The sequence below is a fragment of the Antechinus flavipes genome, chromosome 4, assembly GCF_016432865.1.
Source record: "Antechinus flavipes isolate AdamAnt ecotype Samford, QLD, Australia chromosome 4, AdamAnt_v2, whole genome shotgun sequence".
NCBI classification, from domain to species: Eukaryota; Metazoa; Chordata; class Mammalia; order Dasyuromorphia; family Dasyuridae; genus Antechinus; species Antechinus flavipes.
The window spans coordinates 158,607,435-158,630,441 of record NC_067401.1 but is presented as its reverse complement, the minus strand read 5'-3'; the positions used below and the strand labels follow the sequence as shown (position 1 = coordinate 158,630,441).

General features: G+C 36.8%; 2 protein-coding genes across 3 annotated transcripts in view; one reads left to right on the top strand and one right to left on the bottom strand.

The window, feature by feature from the left end:
• Window positions 1–23,007, top strand: part of ARSG (arylsulfatase G) — a 996,823-nt gene that overhangs the window by 479,464 nt on the left and 494,352 nt on the right. The gene's annotated exons all lie outside the window — the stretch shown is intronic.
• The window catches only part of RGS9 (regulator of G protein signaling 9), a 90,238-nt gene continuing 85,207 nt past the window's right edge, over window positions 17,977–23,007 (bottom strand). Inside the window, exon 17 of one of the 2 annotated variants that reach the window (XM_051995246.1) lies at window positions 17,977–19,899. In XM_051995246.1, coding sequence (XP_051851206.1) covers window positions 19,725–19,899 — 175 coding nt within the window. In that variant the 3' untranslated portion in view covers window positions 17,977–19,724. The remainder of the gene's footprint in view (window positions 19,900–23,007) is intronic. The other variant, XM_051995247.1, reaches the window with a different exon arrangement.

Below are 23,007 nucleotides of genomic sequence, written 5' to 3'. Positions count from 1 at the left end.
GTTTTGTTACTTCATGGTCTCTTATAGCTTCACTGGCTTCCCCTTGCCCAGTTCTAATTTTCAAAGAATTATTTTCATCTTTAAGACTCTATATCTCCTTTTCTAGTTGGTTGACTTTTTTTTTTCATAATTTTCTAGGGTTTTTTTTTTTGGATATTGTTTTTAGTTTTTTCTCAATGTCTCTCATTTGATTTTTAAATTCTTCTTTTTGAGAGCATCTATAAATTCTCTCTAGGCAGGGAGCCAGTTCACATTACTCTTTGGAGTAGAAACTTTTTTTTACTTCAATGTCCTCCTCTGAAGATGAACTCTAGTCTTCCCTGTTCCCATAGTAGGTTTCTACAGTTGGATTCTTGTTAAAGACCATGCCTGGGTGAAAGGGCAGGTCAATTCTCCAACAGCCTCCACAGCTGTGGATTGTGACACTTGAGGAAGTTGTGGGGCAGCTTTTACTAACACAGGTGTTGCTTGTGGACTAGGAATGAAATAAATTGGAAGCAGAGAGAAGAGGAGAGAGGTCAGACAACGTAACAGCCTCTGAGGAGGGAGGGGTGGTAGAACAACTGCCTCTCAGTCTTCTCCTTGTAGCACCATCATCTGCTCACAAGAAGAGATTCTGGTGTCTAGAATCTGGAAACCACAAAAGCAGCAGATAACAGGTTCTTTCTTTTTTGCTGGTTTAGTTTTTTTTTTTTAAATAAGAGATATTAGTATAAGTACTTCTAATCATGGAGTGGGAGATGGTTCCTCTAGCTTCACTTCAATTCTCCCCTCTGACCAGGAATCCCAAACCAAAAATCTCCCACCTCCAAGTTCCCACAGGCAGCAGAGCTGCTTCTGCACTCACTGGTATGCTGGTTCCTTCTTGCCCATGGCCTAAACCTTGCAGCAAAGCTGGGCCTGGGATTCCTAATCAGCCCTTTAATCTTCACAGTCTATATTCACCCTGAAGCCCAAATTTATTCTATTTGTGGAGGAAATCTTGAGAACTTGAAATTTATCTACTATTCTACCATCTTCCCAGACTCCTTCCCTGAAGAGAAAGATTAAAGAGGGTCATCAGACCTTTAGGTAACATGAACCAGGACTCAAGACTGAAGATATTAGGTATGCCCCCTTCTTTGAGAACTCAGAAAAGTTCCTTTTAAAAAAATCTGCTCTTTCCCTAACTTTCTCTCCTCATGCCTGTCCAGTAAGGCTATATATATATGTGTATGTGTGTGTGTGTGTATGTATGTATGTATATAATACTCTGCTTGTTCTTTTTAGCTAATGTTTCCTATATCTTGATTTTTGATGCAAATCTACAGAGAGAATGGGAATAGGGGAAGAGATCTGAGAAAGATTATACTAATCCAGGGTTTCTTAAATTTTTTCCACTCACAACCTCTTTTCCACCAGAGAAATTTACACAACTCTGAGTGTAGAGATATATGAAATAGTTATACCAAAAGTTTTCTGATAATAAATCCTAATTATACAATCCTCACATTCAGTTATGAGATATCATATGGGGTCACAAACCACAGTTTAAGAAGTTTTGCTCTAAACTACTCCCAGGAGGGAGATGGGAAAAGCCTCCATCACATAACAGAACGGATAATGGGACCAGAATAGATCAAGTGTCTGACAATTGAAATTCTACAATAATATCCATGAACATTACAATTGTATGTCATAAACTTAGAACCTTTCACTATTTTGGCTTTCTTCCTAAAGGCAACCAAATGAATGTCATTCCTCAAATATGATGCCAAAAACTGAACACAATATTCCAGATCAGAAGACACCCATATCTCTTCTAGTTATTGGGAATACATATGGACAGTTTCAGTGTCCTCATATATAAAATAAAAGGTTTGGATTGAATGACTTCCAAGATCCCTGACTTCTCTAAATCCATGATCTTATAATCTCCTTTCAGGCCATATCTTCAACCAGGTATCCATTTTTCTAACCATACAACAGTCTAGCTCACATTGTCACTTCCAGGTCCTCCTTCCTTCTTCTCTCAATAATCTGTCTTTCTTTGAGGTTCATGCTAATCATATCTATCAACCAGTCAAAATCTTGGCAGCTATTGAATACAGATCTCTAGGACACTCCTGTTTTGTTTTTTTTTTTTCTTAGTGAGTTCAGGACTTGGCTCAATTATTTTTTCTTTAATTCCTGCCCTCATATGAGAGAACATCAACATACATATCAACTCTCCAGAAAATACCTTATGCATTCAGTTCCTCAACCTACTCACTTCGGATAAGCTACTCCGCCCCAACTCAGCCACACACAAAGATGCTGATAGCCTTGATCTTGCCATCACCCACAAATGATCTACCTCTATGTGTCTTCTCTCACAAAGCTCTAGTCTTTTTCCACATCATAACCTTTAATCCCTTGACCATTCAATTTTCTCCCAGGCAACATCTCCTATATGTCAATCTCTCTTCTCCTCATCTAGATCCTCTGTGGAACCAACTCAACTCTACACCTTGCTTCTCTAGTCTCCTTATCATATTGTTGATACTACCTAGCCACCTAGCATCATACCTACTCTTCACTTCTACAAAATGCTGCTGAACAAAGATGGAAAAAATCACAACTATTCTGACTGGGTCCACTACAAGTTTATATTATACAACCTCAATTGGACTCTCTGCTCCTAGGCAATCCTACCATGCATTCCTTATCAACTCTCTAACCTACTCTCCACAGAGACTTTTCCAAACCTTTTTATTCCCCCTCAAACTTCCCACAATTTCTTCTCCCCTGACTCATTTTAAGCAGAACTTTACCTCATGTTTTGCAAAAAAAAAAAAAAATACAGACTATTTGCTATGAATTCCTATGTTTTCTCTCTTCTTTATCTATCAGATCTTAACAGATACATTCTGCCATTATCTCTTCCTATATACCTGACTTACAAGATGAGGTGACCCCATTCTTTATAAAGATGAACCCTTTAAACACTGCCCTCCTCCTACTTTACCTCTTATTCTAGAGGACAACCCATAGCCAATCTGTTGCTGAGATTTCTCAACTTCACTTTTTTGCTACTCCTCTCAAATATACCTCCTCTCCTTTGACACTGTTACCACTCTGGGGCAAGCCCTTGTCACTCCATACCTGGACTAGTGCAACAGCCTACTGGTGGCTCTTCCAGCCTCAGGTCTCTCCTCATTCCAATCCATCCTTTATTCAGCCACTAAAGTGGTTCTCCTAAAATTTAGGGCTGATCATGTCACCTCACATACTCAATAAACTCTAATGGCTCCCTATTGCCTCAAGGAGCAGAGAACTTTCTGCTTGGTGTTCAAAACCTTTATAACATAACCTCCTCCCACTTTTTTAGTCTTCTTATACCTTATTTTCCAATAGGTAATCTTCAATCTAGTGATACTGCTCTCCTTGTTCTTTCATGAATGAGGCTCTCCAGTTCTTGGCTCCAGACATTTTGTTTGACTGTTTGGCTGTCTAGAATATTTTCCTTTCTCATCTCTACTTACCTCCCTGACTTAAGTCCCAACTAAAATCCCATGTTCTATAGGAAGCTTTCCCCAACTTCTCTTAATTCTACTGCTTCCCCTCTGTTGATTATTTTCTATTTATCACATATAGTTTGCTTTGCATGCATTTTTTGCATATTGGATTGTATTATTAGATTGTGAGTTCTTTGAGGGCAAGTATTATAGTTTGTTTCTTTTTGTATTCCTGATGCCTCGCACACTGCCTGGCATATAGTAGGTATGAGCAACCTATAGAATTGTATTTCCATATGGGCACAAAGACTTAGAGAAAGTTCACATCAGCTGACTTAGTTGTACAAAACAAAATAATGAATCACTGAACTGATAAGCTTATAAAAAAAAATCAACAAAAACCAAAAAGTAGGTAAAAGATAACTGCAAACACAGTTAATATTAACTTTTCTTCCCCAAAGGAAGAGTTTTATGTCATTTTTTTGAACATGGGTTTTATGATAAAGGATGGGGAACATGTCAACAAGAAATATGCAATGGGAGGACCAGGAAGTCTATTAACTTCATCATCCCCAGCCAATGAGATGACAAAGGAGGAAACTTATACTTCAGGATAAGAAATAAAAGGCTTATTCCCTTATCTATAAGCAGGGGATCTGCAGTGGACCACCTTTTTTCTTGTAAGAACAATAAATAAAGCAACTTACTTCATACTCTCCAGAGGCCTTTTCATCTTTGTAGGTGTATTTCTGACAGTAAAACAATTAATAAATGTTTTTTGATTGGTTTTTATCAATAAAGATATCACAAGAGACTTTCCCATCCTTCCTACAATCAAGATGTAATATGTATATGACATTTTCCTGATTTACCGATCTATTAAACCTATTATAACTTGAAGTTACCACTTTGGAAGGCAAAATTAGTGAGATGGCTGATTGGAGTACTTTGCTCATTTCTCTTTTCTGGAAGTGGGAGTCAAAGGGCTTTTTCTTCTGGTACCTTCCTTCTCATTGTCCCTCACTTTCTCTTCTGGTAAAGGGATGGAAATTTTGCCTAAGAGGCCCATGCATCATACTCTCCTCCCCTTTCCTTTTCTTTCTCTCATTAGAGTTCTGGAGTTTTGTGCGAATTATTTTATTTATACTTTATTACAACCATAAACTCATTGGTATACAAACAAAAGAAAAAACCCTAATTAAGTTTACAATTCTGTTATTATTTGTTCAACTGCATGAATTAATAAAAATCATAACAGCTTATTACAGCTCCAGTTAGAGATAGTTAGCCACTGTAACTCCCCTTAACCCTGCAATTCATCCACATGCAAACATGCAAGCACAGCTTTCATTGTCAACCATAATTTAATGTGAAAAGGAAAACAAAGTCAAAATGAAGGAATAACTTAGAACATTTCAAAGAAATACATCAAGAGTGGACATCAGGATAGCCTGAGGGGAGAGTTGGAGAGAGAGAGAGAAACCTTGTTGACCTCCAGCTTCTTGGAGTGGGAACAGTCATTTCCTGGCAACGAACATTCTAAGTTCCTTTTGTTTTCTGCTTAATTCATAATCCTGGTCACCATAGCAGTTACTAAACTCCATAGTTCCTTTGTTCCTTTGCATTTGCTGCTGCTTCACTCTCAGCCTGTTATTCCTTTAGAATAGCTCAAAGCTTCCCACAGGCAGCATAACCCTATTCCAATCTAGTCCAAATTGCTCAAAATTTTCATCTTCTCTTAGCAGAAGAACAAGGAAGAATACTACAAGCCCCACGATTTTCAGCATGAATTTATACTATTACATCTGAACCCATCCAAACATCTGTTAATTTTTTTTAAAGAAAGGAGATGAAGTTAGTTCAATAATTCATTCAATCTTTACTAGGGTTCTATTATGCACAAAGCACTCTACTAGGTCCTGAGGTCAATATAAAGCTTAACAATATAGCCCTGCCCTCAAGGAGCTTTTAGTCTAATAGGAATATAAGATAACTGTAATATGCACTATTACATAAGTACAATAGAGAGTAACAAGTGCTATGTTAGGACTAAAGAAGATAATCATTGTCAATAGGGAGAAACTAAGAATAAGCATCCTGGAACAGAGACCAAAGGAGTTGATCATTGAGGAAGGGGTAATACTTACATAGTCAAAAAAGATGAAGGAACATCCAGGAATAGGGAAATACATTCATGGGACAGGAAAGCTTTAAGTTGTGTTGGAGGAATAATGTGGGAAGAGTATAGAGTGTGTAAAATGAAGCAATATGAGAAATAACCCTATAAATGTATGGTGATACCAGCTGGTGAAGGATCTTGGATTCCAAGCAAAGGATTTTGAATTTTATTTACTAAATAATGGACAGTCACAGCAAGTTTTTGAGCACAGTCACATGGTCAGAACTATGCCCAAGAAGGGTAATTCTGGAAATGGTATGGAAGTCATGTGAAGAGAACAGAAATTTGAAGAGAAAGGAAAATTTTTGAATACACTATCATAATAGTCAAACTTAATTTGGCATAACTTAGTTAAACTATGTCGGCCTCTTTATTTCCTTAATGTTTAAAAACCATCTAGTTAATAATTGATTTTCAAATATTACCAACCTCTAATCTTTCATCTTTTTCCTTACTAAAAATTCAGACCTTTTTTTTTTTAACACTTCTGTTTTTGATGATTTATCGAAGATCACTGGTCATGTTTTCATCATCACTTTTGTAGGTATCTTCAGAATATGTCCTTTATCAGGAGAGAAACATGTGCAAAAATGTTTGTGGCAGCCTTTTTGTAGTGGCAAGAAGCTGGAAACTGAATGGATGCCAATCAATTGGAGAATGGCTAAATAAGCTATGGTATATGAATGCTATGGAATATTATTGTTCTCTAAGAAATGATCAGCAGGATAATTTCAGAGAGGTCTGGAGAGACTGACATGAACTGATGCTGAGGGAAATGAGCAGAACCAGATCATTGTACACGACAACATCAATATTATACAACAATCAATTTTGATGAACGTGTCTCTTTCCAGCAATGAGATAACTGATGTCAGTCCCAATGATCTTGTGATGAAGAGAACCATCTACACTCAGAGAGAGGACTGTGGGAACTGAGTATGGTTCACAACATAGCATTTTCACTCTTTTTGTTGTTGTTTGCTTGCATTTTGTTTTCTTTCTCACTTTTTTCCTTTTTGATCTGATTTTTCTTGTGTAGCATATTTGTGGAAATGTGTATAGAAGAATTACATGTTTAACATATATTGGATTACTTGACATCTAGGGGAGGGGGTGGGGGGAAGAGAGAGAAAAAATTTTGAACACAAAGTTGTACAAGGGTGAATGTTGAAAATTATGCATATATTTTAAAAATAAAAAGCCTTAATTTAAAAAAATTAAAATAAATACAAATAAAAAGCTTTATAAAATAAGTAATAAATTTTTTAAATACCCTTTATCTAGACCTCTAGCCTAAAATATTTAAAATATCCAAACACTTTTTTACTTTGTTCTTTTCTATGTGGAGCTGTCTAAAGTGCTTCATTCTAATGTAATTCTATGCCCTTAGGAGAGCATAAATCCCTGAGGATGTGCATAGGTCCCCCATAAAAGGTAAATTGTCCTTAGGAAAACTTGAAAGCCAGCTTCCTACTTCTTCTATTGAGTACCATCTTCCTCAGAGACTTCTGCAGTTCTCCAGATATATAGCACCCTGTTTACTTGAAGCTGCTTACAAATAAAACTTCTCCCAGCCCTCCCCTCTGGACTTGAAAACTTGTACAACTCTTATTACTCGATATTAGAAGAGGGTAAACTTAAGGTTTGTTATTGTTTTGGAGTAGTTTGCCAAACCCCCAAATATGATGTCAATATTGATGTCCATACTCTTCAAAGAGATAAAAAATGAGAACTAAAGTTTCAATCTTCAATCTTGTTAGTCTATCCCTGTTCTCACCCTCTATACTATTTACACTCTCAGTGATGGTAGAACTATCTTGAGCATAACAATTTTGCATCTCAACTAGCTAATTTAATTGCAGATGAGATAATTTTAAAAAATATTTTCAGAGTTTGAGATAAATCCTGTCCTTCACCCTATTTCTATTTCCTGAAGATAATCTTCTGAAATTCATCTTTTTCACATTCTAAAACTTCATTCCAGTATACAATATCATCATATGTCCATGCAAGTCACCATTATAACTATAATACTATATATATAAATATATATAATATAAGTTATAACTATAATATAAAAAAATCTCTTTTACTTCTCTTTACTTTGGCTTGATCTTCCATCAAAGCATCAGGCTTTTTGATTCTTTTGTTTTCGATTATAACAAGAGGTAAGGTCCATTATATTCATTAATTCATATTGAATATTATAAACTGGCATGGAAGGAGCCCATTCACATCTGTAGCTGTTTCTAATATTTCAAATAGTTTTTTTATTCCAGGAAAATTTGAATAATTTAGCTCCAAATATGCCCTCCTTAATTAACATCAATTCAACACTATGAAATGTTCTCTCCTCTATGAGAGGTTTGGCAGTTAGACTCCAATTACTTTTTTGAAACTCTTATTTTTCTAGAAATTTAAAGAGTGCCTACATTTTCATGTAATTCATAGAAAACAGGGTGGTGTTATGTTTTCCTCATCTTTCTTCACATCTCCCTACATTTTAATACATCTTAGAAAATAGTCTCAAATAGCTTTACTTTTTAGGTCTGATAATATTCCCTTCTTTGTGACTCTATCTGCATAAGTAAACTCCATGTTCTAGATATACAGTATCTAAAGAACTCATATTAACATCTTTATATAATAACATCAAGGGGCAAATCAATACGTATTAATACTTAAATATTCAAATAATCAAAATCATGTCAGAGAAAATGATCTGATTTGTGATATGAAAAATATGCTGGACAAACTTATTTTTTTTTTAATTCCCTCTAATAGATCTTGTAACACTAGGGTTCTTGAATAAGTACTCAAGAAATCCCAATCAGAAGACCTCCCCTTTTCTCTAAAATGAGTTACTCGCCTCCATCTGAGCTCATACTGGCAGGTCTCAGGGTCTCACACTTAAAAGGTAATGGTAGAGAGGCACATATATAAAAAAAATTTATGTCAAAGGAATATCTTTCAATATTTAGCCCTGGAAGTCCTTTACTCTATGGAATTCTCCTTATCTATAGCTCTCAAGTAGGGAAGAATGACTTTTTGTACAGCAAAATAACGGTTTGGACATGTAAACTTATTTTGTATTTAATTTATACTTTAACATATTTAACATGTATTGGTCATCCTGCCATCTAGGGGAGGGGGTGGGGGGAAGGAGGGGAAAAATCGGAACAAAAGGTTTGGCAATTGTCAATGCTGTAAAATTACCCATGCATATAACTTGTAAATAAAAAGCTATAATAAAAAAAAAAAAAGAAAGAAGTTAAAAAAAAAAAAAAAAGGAAGAATGAGCTTCAGGATTCAGCCTATGAGTAGCTGAGATAAGGATTCATCTGACAGTCATCTGGATGTATCTGGATGTAAAAACCTGAGCTAAGTCTGACTCTGCTCTCCCTCAGAGATCAAAGATTCTTTATGATAGAGTGATCCCCCAAATACTTTTATTATTGCTAATTCTTTATACAATTCAATTGATGTTAATTGGTTAAATTGATCAAGAGGTCTAACTACTGGTTCCTGATAGGGGGAGAAAGTATAGATGGGGGGAGGGGAGGGGTCAGGGGTGGTCAATACAACCAAAGAGGGATTGAGTTAATAATATTAGAAAAGAAACACAGCAAATTCTTCAGGGGTACTCTGCTTAGGGGAGAGTGAAAGTAGCATTCTGACTTTGAGATAGTGAACCAGAGAATAAATCAGAGAATATAAGACTCAGAGATATATTGTTGTTGTTCAGTCATGTCTGCTATATGAATGTCATGCAATACTATCGTGCCATAAGAAATGAGTATGAGAAATTTAAAATAATATGAGAAGACTTTTATGTAAAACAAAGCAGCAAAATCTGGAAAATATGCACAATGTCTACAGTTACAAAATTAAAAGAACACTAAAAATTAACTGATATGTAATTACACTGATCCATCTTGACATCTCAAAGGAGATGAGGAAATGTACCTGCTTCCCTTCCCCCCAAAAGTAGGAATTATGAGTTCTCTTACAGATTAGGCCTGACTCAGACTTCTAGCATTTCACGTCTGGAATTGTAATAAAATAAAACATTAACAAATCACCTAATACTTAATCAAAAAAAGTTTACTCAACTATAAAAGGAAATTTATTTTAAGCATGGAGACAGTATTCATTCAGCTGTCTCTGTTTTGACCATCCTGGACTATACTGAAAGCAGAGTAGAGAGGGCCCCATACATTTCAGATTAAGATAAGCAAAGGAGTATATCTTGGACTTCTCTTTCCTGCTGCCTATGCCAGTCTTAGCACCTGCACTGTTGACTTCTCAGTTACTCACTGCCCATTTAATGTCACTGTGTGTACAAACACACACACACACACACACACACACACCACACTTTATATTGTTGGAACCAAGCACTGCCCCACTAGGGTAGGGCCTAAGATGCTCTCTTATTATGGGGCCTAAGGACTGTTCCCCTTTGCCAAGGCCTAAGAAAGTGACCCATTCCTGTGTTACATCAGGTACTATCAATTCTACAGCCTGGTCATAGAAGCTGCTGTGGGTGCCCCTCTACCTTGCCAGGTAGATGCTGAATGGACGCTTATACTGAAGTCTGTTGTCTTCATTGGGAGGGAGAGACAGAGAGAAAGAGAGACACAGAGACAGAGACAGAGACAGAGAGACAGAGACAGAGACAGAGAAACAGAGAGAGAGAGAGAGAGAGAGAGAGAGAGAGAGAGAAACAGAGAGAAAGAGAGACAGAGAGAGAGAAACAGAGAGAGAGGAACAGAGAATCAGCTCATTCTTATTCTACTTTTACATTTTTTAAACTGATATAGTCCATTTTGCTCCTCAACAAATGAACTGGGATACATTTGACACATTTGTTCACATCCCCATACCAGAAAGTTCTCAAGGTTCCTGGGGAGAATTGGACATTGTTCTTTCAAATGCCATGCAGTTCTCAACGGTCTCCCAAAAGCCATACAAAAAGACCCCAATAGCATAAATCTTAGCACAATCCCCAAATTCCAATCTTTAGGGAGGGCTCATTATCAATCCTTTTTTTTAATATTTTATTTTATTTTATTTAATAATAACTTTATATTGACAGAATCCATGCCAGGGTAATTTTTTTACATTATCCCTTGTACTCATTTCTGTTCCGATTTTTCCCCTCCCTCCCTCCACCCCCTCCCCTAGATGGCAAGCAGTCCTATATATGTTAGATATGTTACAGTATATCCTAGATACAATATATGTTTGCAGAACCGAACAGTTCTCTTGTTGCACAGGGAGAATTGGATTCAGAAGGTATAAATAACCCGGGAAGAAAAACAAAAATGCAGATAGTTCACATTCATTTCCCAGTGTTCTTTCTTTGGGTGTAGCTGCTTCTGTCCATCATTTATCAATTGAAATTGAGTTAGGTCTCTTTGTCAAAGAAATCCACTTCCATCAGAATACATCCTCAAACAGTGTCGTTGTTGAGGTATATAATGATCTCCTGGTTCTGCTCGTTTCACTTAGCATCTGTTCATATAAGTCTCACCAGTCCTCTCTGTATTCATCCTGCTGGTCATTTCTTACAGAACAATAATATTCCATAACATTCATATACCACAATTTACCCAGCCATTCTCCAGTTGATGGGCATCCATTCATTTTCCAGTTTCTAGCCACTACAAACAGGGCTGCTACAAACATTTTGGCACATACAGGTCCCTTTCCCTTCTTTAGTATCTCTTTGGGATATAAGCCCAGTAGTAGCACTGCTGGATTAAAGGGTATGCACCATTTGATAACTTTTTGGGCATAATTCCAGATTGCTCTCCAGAATGGTTGGATTCGTTCACAACTCCACCAACAACGCATCAGTGTCCCAGTTTTCCCGCATCCCCTCCAACATTCATCATTATTTTTTCCTGTCATCTTAGCCAATTTGACAGGTGTGTAGTGGTATCTCAGAGTTGTCTTAACTTGCATTTCTCTGATCAATAATGATTTGGAACACTCTTTCATATGAATGGTAATAGTTTCAATTTCATCATCTGAAAATTGTTTGTTCATATCCTTTGACCATTTATCAATTGGAGAATGGCTTGATTTCTTATAAATTTGAGTCAGTTCTCTATATATTTTGGAAATGAGGCCTTTATCAGAACCATCCTTTGTTTTTGATGACAATCAATAACATCACAGAGTGATGTCTTGATTTGCATGTGAATTGATTTAAGTGAGGCAGAGTTGCACAAAATCATCATCCTTACTTTCTCTTCCAAAGTCATCAAAATTCAATGGCAGAACTAAAATCAGAATGACTGGTGATGGCTTGGGATGCTGTGGATGACCTTGGGGTCGTCATCTATGACCAAACTCTAAGTGCTTCACAATACCTGCTGCAGCAGCCTCCTTCATGGCTATGGGAACAAATTGTTCTCATTCACCCATTCTGTCAGGAAAGTCTTCACATTCTTGGGATAAACATTTCCCTAACTGACCAATGGGTTTGAGGCCCATTGCTTACCCTCAACCTGATCTGGTTTAGCCCTTCTGCTGAGATGGTTTTACCAGGATGTGGAAGCTACCCATGCTACATCTTCTTGGAGCCACAGATGAGAGTTGGGTTGCAGAAGGACCCTGGTCTTAAAATTCCCTCCATCTTTACCCTTCCCCATTGCAGGGCAGGATTTGCACAACAACCATTTTCCCTAAACTGTGTCTTTAAATTACAGTTTTTCCAATCAGGCACACCATTTTCCTTTGACTTAAATCAATTCCTGCAATGATGATTTATTTTCATGTCTCACTAATTCTCTTTCTCTGTAGGCTGTGTCTATCTCTTTCTGTCTTTGTCTCTCTGGGTGTCTCTCTCTTTTTTAAAATAGGATTTCCTATCTTCACAGACCCAGTCCCACTACTGATCAACATGACAACTTTGACATGCTCTTTTCCAACCTGGGCTAATTTTCTCTTCCTTAAGTAGATTGCATCTCCTTTTGGGGAGAGCATGGAAGGAGAGAAAAAGTTTGATATATTGATGCTGGACTTTGGATGGGCATCTATTTGTTTTTAATCCTGATATAACTTAGAACTACCAAGCTCAAGTTATCAATCAGACTCTGCCTCCCAAGCAGGTTGGGTTATTAGCATGTACCAACATGCTCTCTCTCTCTCTCTCTCTCTCTCTCTCTCTCTCTCTCTCTCTCTCTCTCTCTCTCTTTCTCTCTCCCTTCTTTCCTCCCTCCCTTCCTCTCATATACACTCTCATCCCTCCAACAATAAATTATAGGGAGTTTATGGTTTGCCATCTCCTTCTCCAGCTTATTTTATAGATGAGGAAATTGAGGCAAACAGGGCTTGACTTATTCAGGGTCACCAGAAGTTACATTTGAATTCAAGTCTTCCTGACTCTAAACCCAGTGCTCTATCGACTGTGCCCACCTACATTCCTACCCATTCTATTTACCTGATCTCAATTGTTTCTTCCTCTGGGCAAATGGTTATTAGCTATGATAACTCTTTACATAGTAAATTTCCTTATCCCCTTTTGCCAGAGTAGCTGTTAATCCTTAGCTTTGAACTCAACTCAATTTTATGTTATGGGACTGATTTTCTTCATTTTTATACCAAACCTCTCCCTGCAGCAGTTTGAAAAAACAAGGTGTTAAAAAACATGCATGGTAACAAAAACAATAGGATAGAAAGATAGGAAATAGGAAATTATATAAACCAGAAAAGGGCTTTGTTTCTTGGCTGAATTGTACAAGAATTTTATTGTATAAGAGATGCAAAGAAAAGTAGCATGATACAGAGAAGGTAAGATAACATTAGAAGACAATAATATGAGTGTACCTTGTGAATGCTTCATTTAATTTTCCCAGGCAGAATTTTGCTTAGAAATCTGAACCTATCTGATTCAGACCAGTTCCAATGGACTTGTGATAGAGAGAGCTAGAAAGAGAACTGTAGGGACTAAAAATGGATCACAACATAGTATTTGCACCTTTTTGTTGTTTTTTTTTTCCTTTTTTTGATCTGATTTTTCTTGTGCAGCATGATAATTTTGGAAATATGTATACAAGAATTGCATGTTTAACATATACTGGATTACTTGCTATCTAGGGAGAGGATGGAGAGAAGGGAGGAAGAAAAACTTAGAATACAGGGTTTTGCAAAGTGAATATTGAAAACTATTTTTGCATCTATTATGAAAATTAAAGCTGTTATTAAAATTTTTTTAAAAATCTGAACCTACAATTGGAGCAACCTGGGGCATAGGTTCCAATTCTATGTCTAGTTGCCAGGACCACAGAACAAGTGGACTCCCTGTTTTAGTCCTAACCCCATTACATTACCCCTATACCAGAATTCTCCAATTATTAAGCAAACACAAATGAGATATAGCCTTAAATTAAGCTGATCCCTACTAGTGACATATTTTTTCTCCTACCAGTGTCTCTTATTGGGAGACTTCTCCTGTAATCCCCTTTTCCTAAGTCAGAAATGATCCCTAGCACCTTATTTTTTTCAAAGGCATGAATATGAAGACCAATAATTGACCAACCATGACACCAACTATCCAGACCACCCTTACATAAAAAGGTCCTGAATGAATGAATGAAAAAAAAATGGGATAAGTGCTGGGAATACAAATAGAAAAACATGAGATGAGTCCTTGCTCTCAAAAAAAAACTTAAATTCAAATTGGAAAAAAATTACACATAAAAGAAAGTTTAGCTGGAGGGCAGATGGCAAGGTCCAAGTCTTTAGGTCAGATGATAGGATTGGTGGATTGAAATGATAGTATCTTTCCTTTACCTCGAATATTTTTTTCCTAGTAAAATTAGGGACTCTGCTAAACATAACCTTCAAGAGGCTAGGTAAGGGAAAAATAAGACATTGACCCCAAATTCATTAGCATTGGGTTTGAAAATATAGTCATTTCAGTGGACATGGGGAATTGGAAGATGGTAACTGCCTCAAACATAGCCTTCACAAGAGGCTAGATAAGGGAAAAATAAGACATTGACCCCAAATTCATTAGATTGGGTTTGAAAATTTCTTATAGATTATCTAGTGGGCTCATTATGCACCTGAAAGGAAATTTTCATATTATAAAATTGTGCAGGGGATGAACTAGATGACCTCTGAAACCATTTATAACATTGCATAGTACCTGGCACACAGTGTGTACTTAATGATTATTCATTAAAATTCTATATGTAACTGGAGAGATGTAATGGAGCACTGGGTATGTTTGACAGTGAAGGAAATATTATAAAAAATGTGTCTTGTACAATTCAGTATCTCTACTATAAAGTGAGCCCTCAATTATCTACAATAATACAGGAACACAATGACTTAATTTTACAAAAACACAAATATCTACAAAACAATTTCTCTTTAACTATGGCATGTGTTACAGGAATTTCTTGTTTTTCAGAAATGCAAGGTTAAAACAAATCTATTTTAAAGCAAATTTGACTATAAAATGAGATTAAGTAGATTCCTACTTACTTTCATTATAAAACGTGGTATGTCTTGCCATGGAGTGGAAAAACATCCCATAAACAAGTCAAAATGGCAGTAAGACTTATGGAAACTTGGAGACTGCATAATATAGAGTGTGTATTTCCAGCACTTTTTTGGATTCTGAGACATCTTCTTTGTGTTGCCATTCTTATACCTTCTTTTTTCATGTCATTTCTTCCTGCCTAGATATAGTTGACCTCATATTTCCAAATCCTCATTGTCTCTTAAGTGAAGGACACTAACAATTCTTCAGAGTTAGGTCCCAACACATATCTCATGGATGTCCCTTCTAGCATACATTGCATCCTGGGAGAATCCTTAAGTCAGAGTTTTCTGAATCCCATTTGTTAGTATGTAAATTTACTTAAGGTTTTAAGATTTCTTTCCCCATCTTCTCATCTGAGCATAGAAATCACTGATGTAGAATAGTAGGCCTCTAAGATATACAGAAATAAAATCACTTGCATCTGTTCTCATAGTGAGTGAAGTAGCCAAGACCCCAATTCAAGCCTTCTAGCTCCAAGTATAATGCTCTTTCCTTCTTTTATTTTTTCCCCCTAATGTTTTTTCCACTGCACTATACTACCTCTCAAAATTTGATTTATGCTTCTAGTTTGCCATTGGGGAGGGAAGATAGGGCAGAGAAGGGAATTCAGATTTATGATTTCACAAATCTAGGTAAGTCTCTGGTGTGGAACTTTTCTCCACCAATGCAAATTAGCAATGTTCCTTAAACCTATTCTTTAGAGAGTTGCCTAAGAACTGAAAAATTATTTGCCATACTAGTTTAGATATGAAAGCAGGACTTGAACCCAGATTTTTCTTACCCTATCTACCATAGCACACACACATTCTATATTTTGCCCAGGCTAAAATTAAGATCAGTTTTCATTAGCTGAATATACACTGATTCTGCAAATTATGGTCTCAAAGCTTAACTCCTTTAATTCTGTATCTAAGATGTTATGTAAGAGCTTCAGTGTAGTGAAAATGGTAATAATTTAGTATCTACATGGACATAGCAAGATAAAGAGTTGAGAGCATAATTCAAATAATTAAGCCCTAAAATGGTTAAAAAAAAAAAAAAAAAAGAAAGAAAGAAAGAAAAGAAAAGGAGTTTTTTTTTTTTTTTTTACAATTGAATGACCTAAGTTGATTATCTACAGTGCCCATCTTTACCAAAATAATTGCCAAACTATTTACCACTACCTTGGTCTCTGGTTGTGAATAGGTGGTCAGAAGAAGTGGTTTCTGATGCCTAGAGACCTATATTTAATGATTAAATCTCTTACAGAGTTCTTTCCAAGGAGAACTGTATACTGATCCCTAAAAACTAGACATCTAACAATAGGGGTGGAAGAGGACTTGGGACTTGATAGCAAAGACTAGTTTAACAAAATCCCACTCTCAGTCCTGATAATTTCAATAGAATCAAAGTGAAGACTATGTGCTCTTGGTCTACGTGATCTCAGTATCTTTGCAGATTGTTCATGTTCATATAGTTCATGTATACATAATGGGTATATCTGGTGTACATATTGTTGTACTGATGTCACCCAATAGAATTTAAGTCCCTTACGAGCAAGAACTGATTTCACACAGTGAGCACAGTGTTTTGCACTTGAGGTGCTTAATAAATGCTTATTGGGTTAGAAGACAGTGACAGAGAATATTCTGACAAGAAGTCAATAGATAGCTTATTTCTAAAAGTATGCTATCAAAAACAGTATTCAGAATATATTGAACTGGAGTCAAGTCTGTTCCATATCTTCATGTATACTCCATCGTCTCTCCCACTAATACAACTGGCTAGAATTTCAATGACTGCCTAAAAATAGTTGCTTGAATTTGTAAAAACAGATTTCATTTGATTGTCCTCCATTCTTTTCCAGACATAGAATCCCACCTTATCCTTATCAAATAAAATAAAATAAGTCCTTGGGTAAGAAAAGTATGGATAGAAAAATAGGACCCGATATCTTTTCTTTCATATGATCCTGAATCCCACCAAACTACTACTCTCCAGATTTCTAGTGTCTAGACAATAAGCTTGATTCTCTCCAATTTTGCTAGGTGCATAAATTCAGGACCAGGAATTATCTGGGTGTAAAGTTGTCACAAGAGATAGCATGATATAGAGAGAGCTAGCCTTAGGATCAAGAAGCTTTTTGTTATCCAGGGCATTCAGGGTAGCCTTTTGGTGTCTCTAGGCCAATCATGAAGACTATAAATTGCACAATAATTATAGTGGTACAATACTATACCATAACATACCTCCAAGACCACTGGAATTGATAGAAGGAATTTCTTCCCTAGCAGTTTCCTTTGCATAAAAAAATCACAAGTCAGAAAAGTTGTCATAAATAAGTACAGTGTCAATTTGCATGAGAATTCCCTTGTCCTTCACAGTAAAGGAGAATAGAACTTATCTAGCTATACTTTTAAAGAGTTTTTTTTTTTTTTTAATTAGATAGTCCCATTTTGTACAGGCTGAAAGTTCAAGGACCACTGACAGGCCCAATACCATACTGAATGGCAAAAGAGCTTTGACCTGCTCCATTTTCAAGTCTATCTAACCCTTTCTTGAGCAACTGGAGGTCCCCAACTTCAGAGAGCTCAGCTATTGAAGGGGGAGTTATTCCCAGATACAATCAGTTTAATCCACTGCACCCCAGAATTCCTAAGCTCAAGAAATCTACCAAAGTCAATGGCAGGAATTACTGTGGTAAACAAGCTATTGATGAAAGGTCATTTTATCACCATGAAACCCATGGCTACACACATATAAAAAAGTTGATCCCATTCTCAATTCTTTAATTTGGCTTCTTAATGTCCTTGTAGAAATGATTATTTTTGACATTAACCTTCCAGTCATAAGAGCTGAGTTACCCTCCTTTCTCACCTGACAATTAGCATAAGCACTAAAGCTACATCAGGAAAAAAACAGACGGATCAAATCATAGTTGATCTTGGAAAAGATCAAATAGAATTACCTATATCCCGGTTTGGCTAATGCTGGCCTGTTGGGATTAACACTAATTCTAATTAGAGGATCCATTCAGTCAACCTACTTTTTTCATGTCATACATCAACCTAAATCTTAAGCAGAGCCATAGCAGAGTTCTGCCCAGTATAAATTACTAAGAAACCTTTAAAGATGATATTTCCTTAATTTTTGCACATGTTAATTCCATTTGTCACTCTTCTGGTTGCAATATGTCTAGACCCACAGAATATTATTATTCTAGAGAAAGGTCCAGTATAAGAATTACTGAAACTCTTATTTTTGGGCAATATAGTAAAATATGTCTTTATTCATTGGCCTAGAAGATGCTGCTAAATACAGAAAAGGAGGGAGGATATTTATATAAACTTTATATAAACTATTGTGTTTTGGAGACAATTTGCCAATAATCCATTATAGACGATTTTGAACCTAAGAATGTATCCAGTAGAATGTAAATTCCTGAGGGCAACTGTCTTTGTATCCCCCAGCATTTACTGTAATAGTGTATTAGGCAGTTATGGGGCATGGTGGATAATGCACTGGACTTGGAGTCCTGAATTCAAATTCAACCTCAGATACTTCCTAGCTGTGTGACCCTGAGCAAGTCACTTGTCCTGTTTCCCTTAGTTTCTTCAACTATAAAATGAATATAATAGCAGCACCAAACTCGAAGGGTTGTGAGAATCAAATGAGATAACATTTGTAAAGCATCTAATACTGTGGCTAGCACATAATAGGAGCTATATAAATGCTTATCCCCTTCCTCCCTCCCTCCCCTTTGCATGGTGAACCTTTAATGGATGCTTATTGAAATGAATTAAGAACAGCATGGAAAAGGAATGGCTCACCCAGATATGAAGGTATTGGACAGTCTTGAATTTGTGGGAATAGAAAAGAAAGCCACTGATGAACTCCTCAGCTATCCCCACCCTTGTCCCTAAACTGCTCATTCAGGCAGTGCATTAAAGGATTGATAGCAAGAGTGAGGGACATTTCAGATTTAATTTTTAACTGATGTTCCTAAGTTAACTAAGCTTTAAAGAAGAGATGATTCCACATCTATGCTTTTATAATTGAAATATTACTCAAAATCTGGAACACAAATTTAAAAATATATATTAAAAATTGTTTTACATGTAACTAGGGGAAAATGAAATGTTAATTTAAAAAAAAGAAAGAAATGCTACTCCAAGTAACCTATTTCTCTTAGTTCTCATATTTCAGAATTTAATATAAACTGTGATATGGTGATTGTGAGTCAGGTGTCTCCCCCATCCCCAAGCTTTTCATCCTCTATTTTTGCTACTTTATGCAATAAGATGGGGAAATTAGCTTTGGTTGCCCTAATGACTGATACTAGTGGTGGTCTTCAATCAATGAGAGAAGAACCTGGAAAGGAAGAGAGTCCATTGAGGATAGGAAATAGAACAATGTGTGCAAGGGATTTCAGTTTGGTGGCTTTTTTTTTTTTTTTTTTAGCTTCCCCTCCCCACTGAAGATCCCTTTCCTTGGATTTTTCTCCTCCATGCCGGCCCCTCTTAGTTTATTTAGGAGGAATTTCCTTTTTGAGTTGGCTCCTCCGGTCCAGTTTGCTCATGACCTGGGTGATGTCCACCGTGGTGGCTGCTTCTCGAGCTTTAGCCTCTTCCTCCAGCTGCCGAACGATGACAGGGCTTAGGCTGGACCGAAGACGCCGCCGCCTAAATGGGAGACTGCTTCTGAAAATAAGAACAAGAGAGAATTAATAAGAGGGATACAAGGGAGAAAGCATATTAATTGCCCAGCAAAGATGCTAAAGAGCGAGAGACAAAATCTGGACTATTAGCTCATCCTTCAAGTGACTTCCCTTCCAACAGCAGCTCCTTTGTTTACCACCAAAAACAGCCACTCTGCTTCTACTTCAGGTTTTCAAGTCTCACCTAAATTATTTCCGTAGCTACAACCAGCCAATTCCTTCTACAGTATTTGTCACATGACTCCTCAAGTGATAAGTACAGGTCTGACTATGACATTCCCTGCTCAAGAAGCTTCAGGGACTTCCCATCACTTGTAGGACAACAAGCAAATTCTTCCATTTGACATTTAAAGCCCTTCAGTGTGACTCTGGTCTATCCTTCCAAGGCAATGGCATGTTACTATTTTACCCACACTATTGATTAAACTGGCCAATTCACTATTTACCTGTACATAACTTCCTCCTTTTTTTCCTTTTTTTGATTCCGTCCTTTTTCTTCCTCTTTGTCTTTGTCTCTGTCTCTCTGTCTCTCTCTCTCTCTCCCCCGCCCCTTCACATTTGCCTTGGCTCTGTTCAAGACTTGGTTCAAATGTCACTTCCTTTAAAAGATTTTTCTTGATCCTCTCCACTATCAGCCTCCTTCACTACTGTGGACTACTTTATATATTACTTATTTATCTATGACATTTTGTATCCTCCAGTAGAATATAAACTCCTTGAGGGCAAGGACTATCTCACTTTTGAATATGTTTCTACAAAACTTAGAACAGTGGCTGGCATATAATAAACAATGATTCTTGTTGATCAACCTATTTAAAAAAAAAAAACTCAAGTTAAAAAAAGAGGACTAGATTGAGGGCTAGAGACTAAGGTTCTAATTTTTGACATCATTTATTCTGTCAAATTCTTCACCTGTAAAATCATAATTATATCTTTACTATGCTGCTTACCTTCCAAGGTTGTTATGAGTAAATCTTTATATAAACCCTAAAGCTATATAAATGTCACTTATTATTTTTTTATATATAACTTTTTATTGACAGAACCCATGCCAGGGTAATTTTTTACAACATTATCCCTTGCACTCACTTCTGTTCCGATTTTCCCCCTCCCTCCCTTAACCCCCTCCCCTAGATGGCAAGCAGTCCTTTACATGTTGAATAGGTTACAGTATATCCTAGATACAATATATGTGAATGTCACTTATTATTGGGAAAAGATAAAATGTGGGTGCTTTAAATTGGACTTAAGTAAAAAATCTTTACATTGATGATATTTGGCCAAACTCCTTTTCTCTAGTAGTCTTTTTGAAAAGGAATGGTTATGAGCTCCTTTTCTCTAATCATGTTTTTAAAAAGAATAGTTATGAAGTGGGACTAAATGGAGAACTGACAATGTCCTTATGTAACAGTTTAGTCAGCTAAGAGGCTTGTTGAAAGATCTGGATTGTGCCTTCCCTTCTTAGAATTGCATGTTATATAGCACTCTATGCTAAAGAAGCCATACTCATCTCCTTTATGTACTAAACAGCGGTAGGATACCTAAAACCTAAATATAGTTAACTGGGCTGTGAACTGGGTTTTTCATCTAGAATCTGACTCCAGAGTGATTGCCAATATGACCAGGAACTCTAGTTTCAAGTCAAAGCCATAACTTGGAATTTTTGCTCCTGAATAAGCAGTAGACATAGAGACATACATACATTTATGCATACACATATAGAAAAAGTTCCCTCAGCTAGGAAGTAAGGAAAATACTTCCTTGTGATAGTGGGACAGAAATCCTAGAATACTAACTGAAAGTCACTGCTAAAGAAGTTGCTTCAGGAACTGAGGATACCAGCATGGGAAATGATCTCAGTGCATTGTAAATGCTATTAGTGGACTTGCAATATGGTGCCCCCTCATTTGGCACCCTAAAGACTAGCCCTGGTCATCCCACCCTACTTGGCAAAAGTCAAGCATCCTCTTCAATCAGGAAATGACAGCAAGGTTTCTGATGAGGGGCTAAAAACACCCTAAAACCCTAAAAACAAATTGTTCTTCTTTGACTAAATGTTCCTCTTGTGCTAAACAATCAAGGAGAAAATTTGCGAGGAAGGAGGAAGAGGAAGAATGAATAGATGTTTTGGGAAGATTTGGAGCTCCCTGCCAAATGAAATGACAAGTACTGCCACCATCCTGTTATATGCATGTTCTGACATTATGCTGTCCCTATTATTCCCTTAACTCAAAAAGAGTAAGTGTGACTCCCTCTCTTTCTTTCAACTTCCTCCTTTCCTACTTTCTTTTTCTTCCTCCCTCTTTCTCCTTCCTTTTCTCCCTCCTCACACTTTTCAAAAGTACTTTCTCAGAACCCTTCACTCCCATAAAACCTTAAATTATATTATACCTGTCTGTGAACTTATTGTAACTCCCAGTAGGAATGAAAATTCCTTGAGAGCAAAGATTGTTTTAGTTTTACCTTCACATTTCCCTTACCTAGCAAATTGCCTGGCACACAGTAAACACATAAGTGTTCATGGAATTGTACTGAAGAGCATAGCCAGCACTTACTAAATTGTGATCAGAGTATTTCCCTGATTCTTGTTACTCATTCCTTTATTTTTCCCATTAATCTAATACTGTTCTACATGCAAAAATCACCCAAGACACAAATGGTCAAAGAGCCAATTTTCTTACCCAAAGAAGATCTTAACCACTCTGTCACACCGGTACCAAGTCACAAGTGATCTGAAGGTACTAGGCCCTTTCCTCCTACTTTATTGGCAGGATGTGTAAAACTATCAAGTTCCTTTCTTGCTGCCGAAAGAAGAGATTTTCCTGTCCTTTGGATGCTCCTTCCCTTAGGAGTGAATGAGGTAGAAGGAACACAAAGACTTCCTTCTTCCTCTTTTTATTACAGCCCATTATCCTTAGCAATGAAATAAAGTTTGTTTTTGTTTTTGAGCCTCCTTTGATGTGTGGCTCTGATCTCTTATCCTCCCTCTTTGGATTGCCTGAAGATGTGTTCTAGTGAAGGGGTTGTCATGAGATGAACCAACTACCTGCAAATGCAAATGTATTTGCCAGTGTTCAAAAGAATTGTGTTG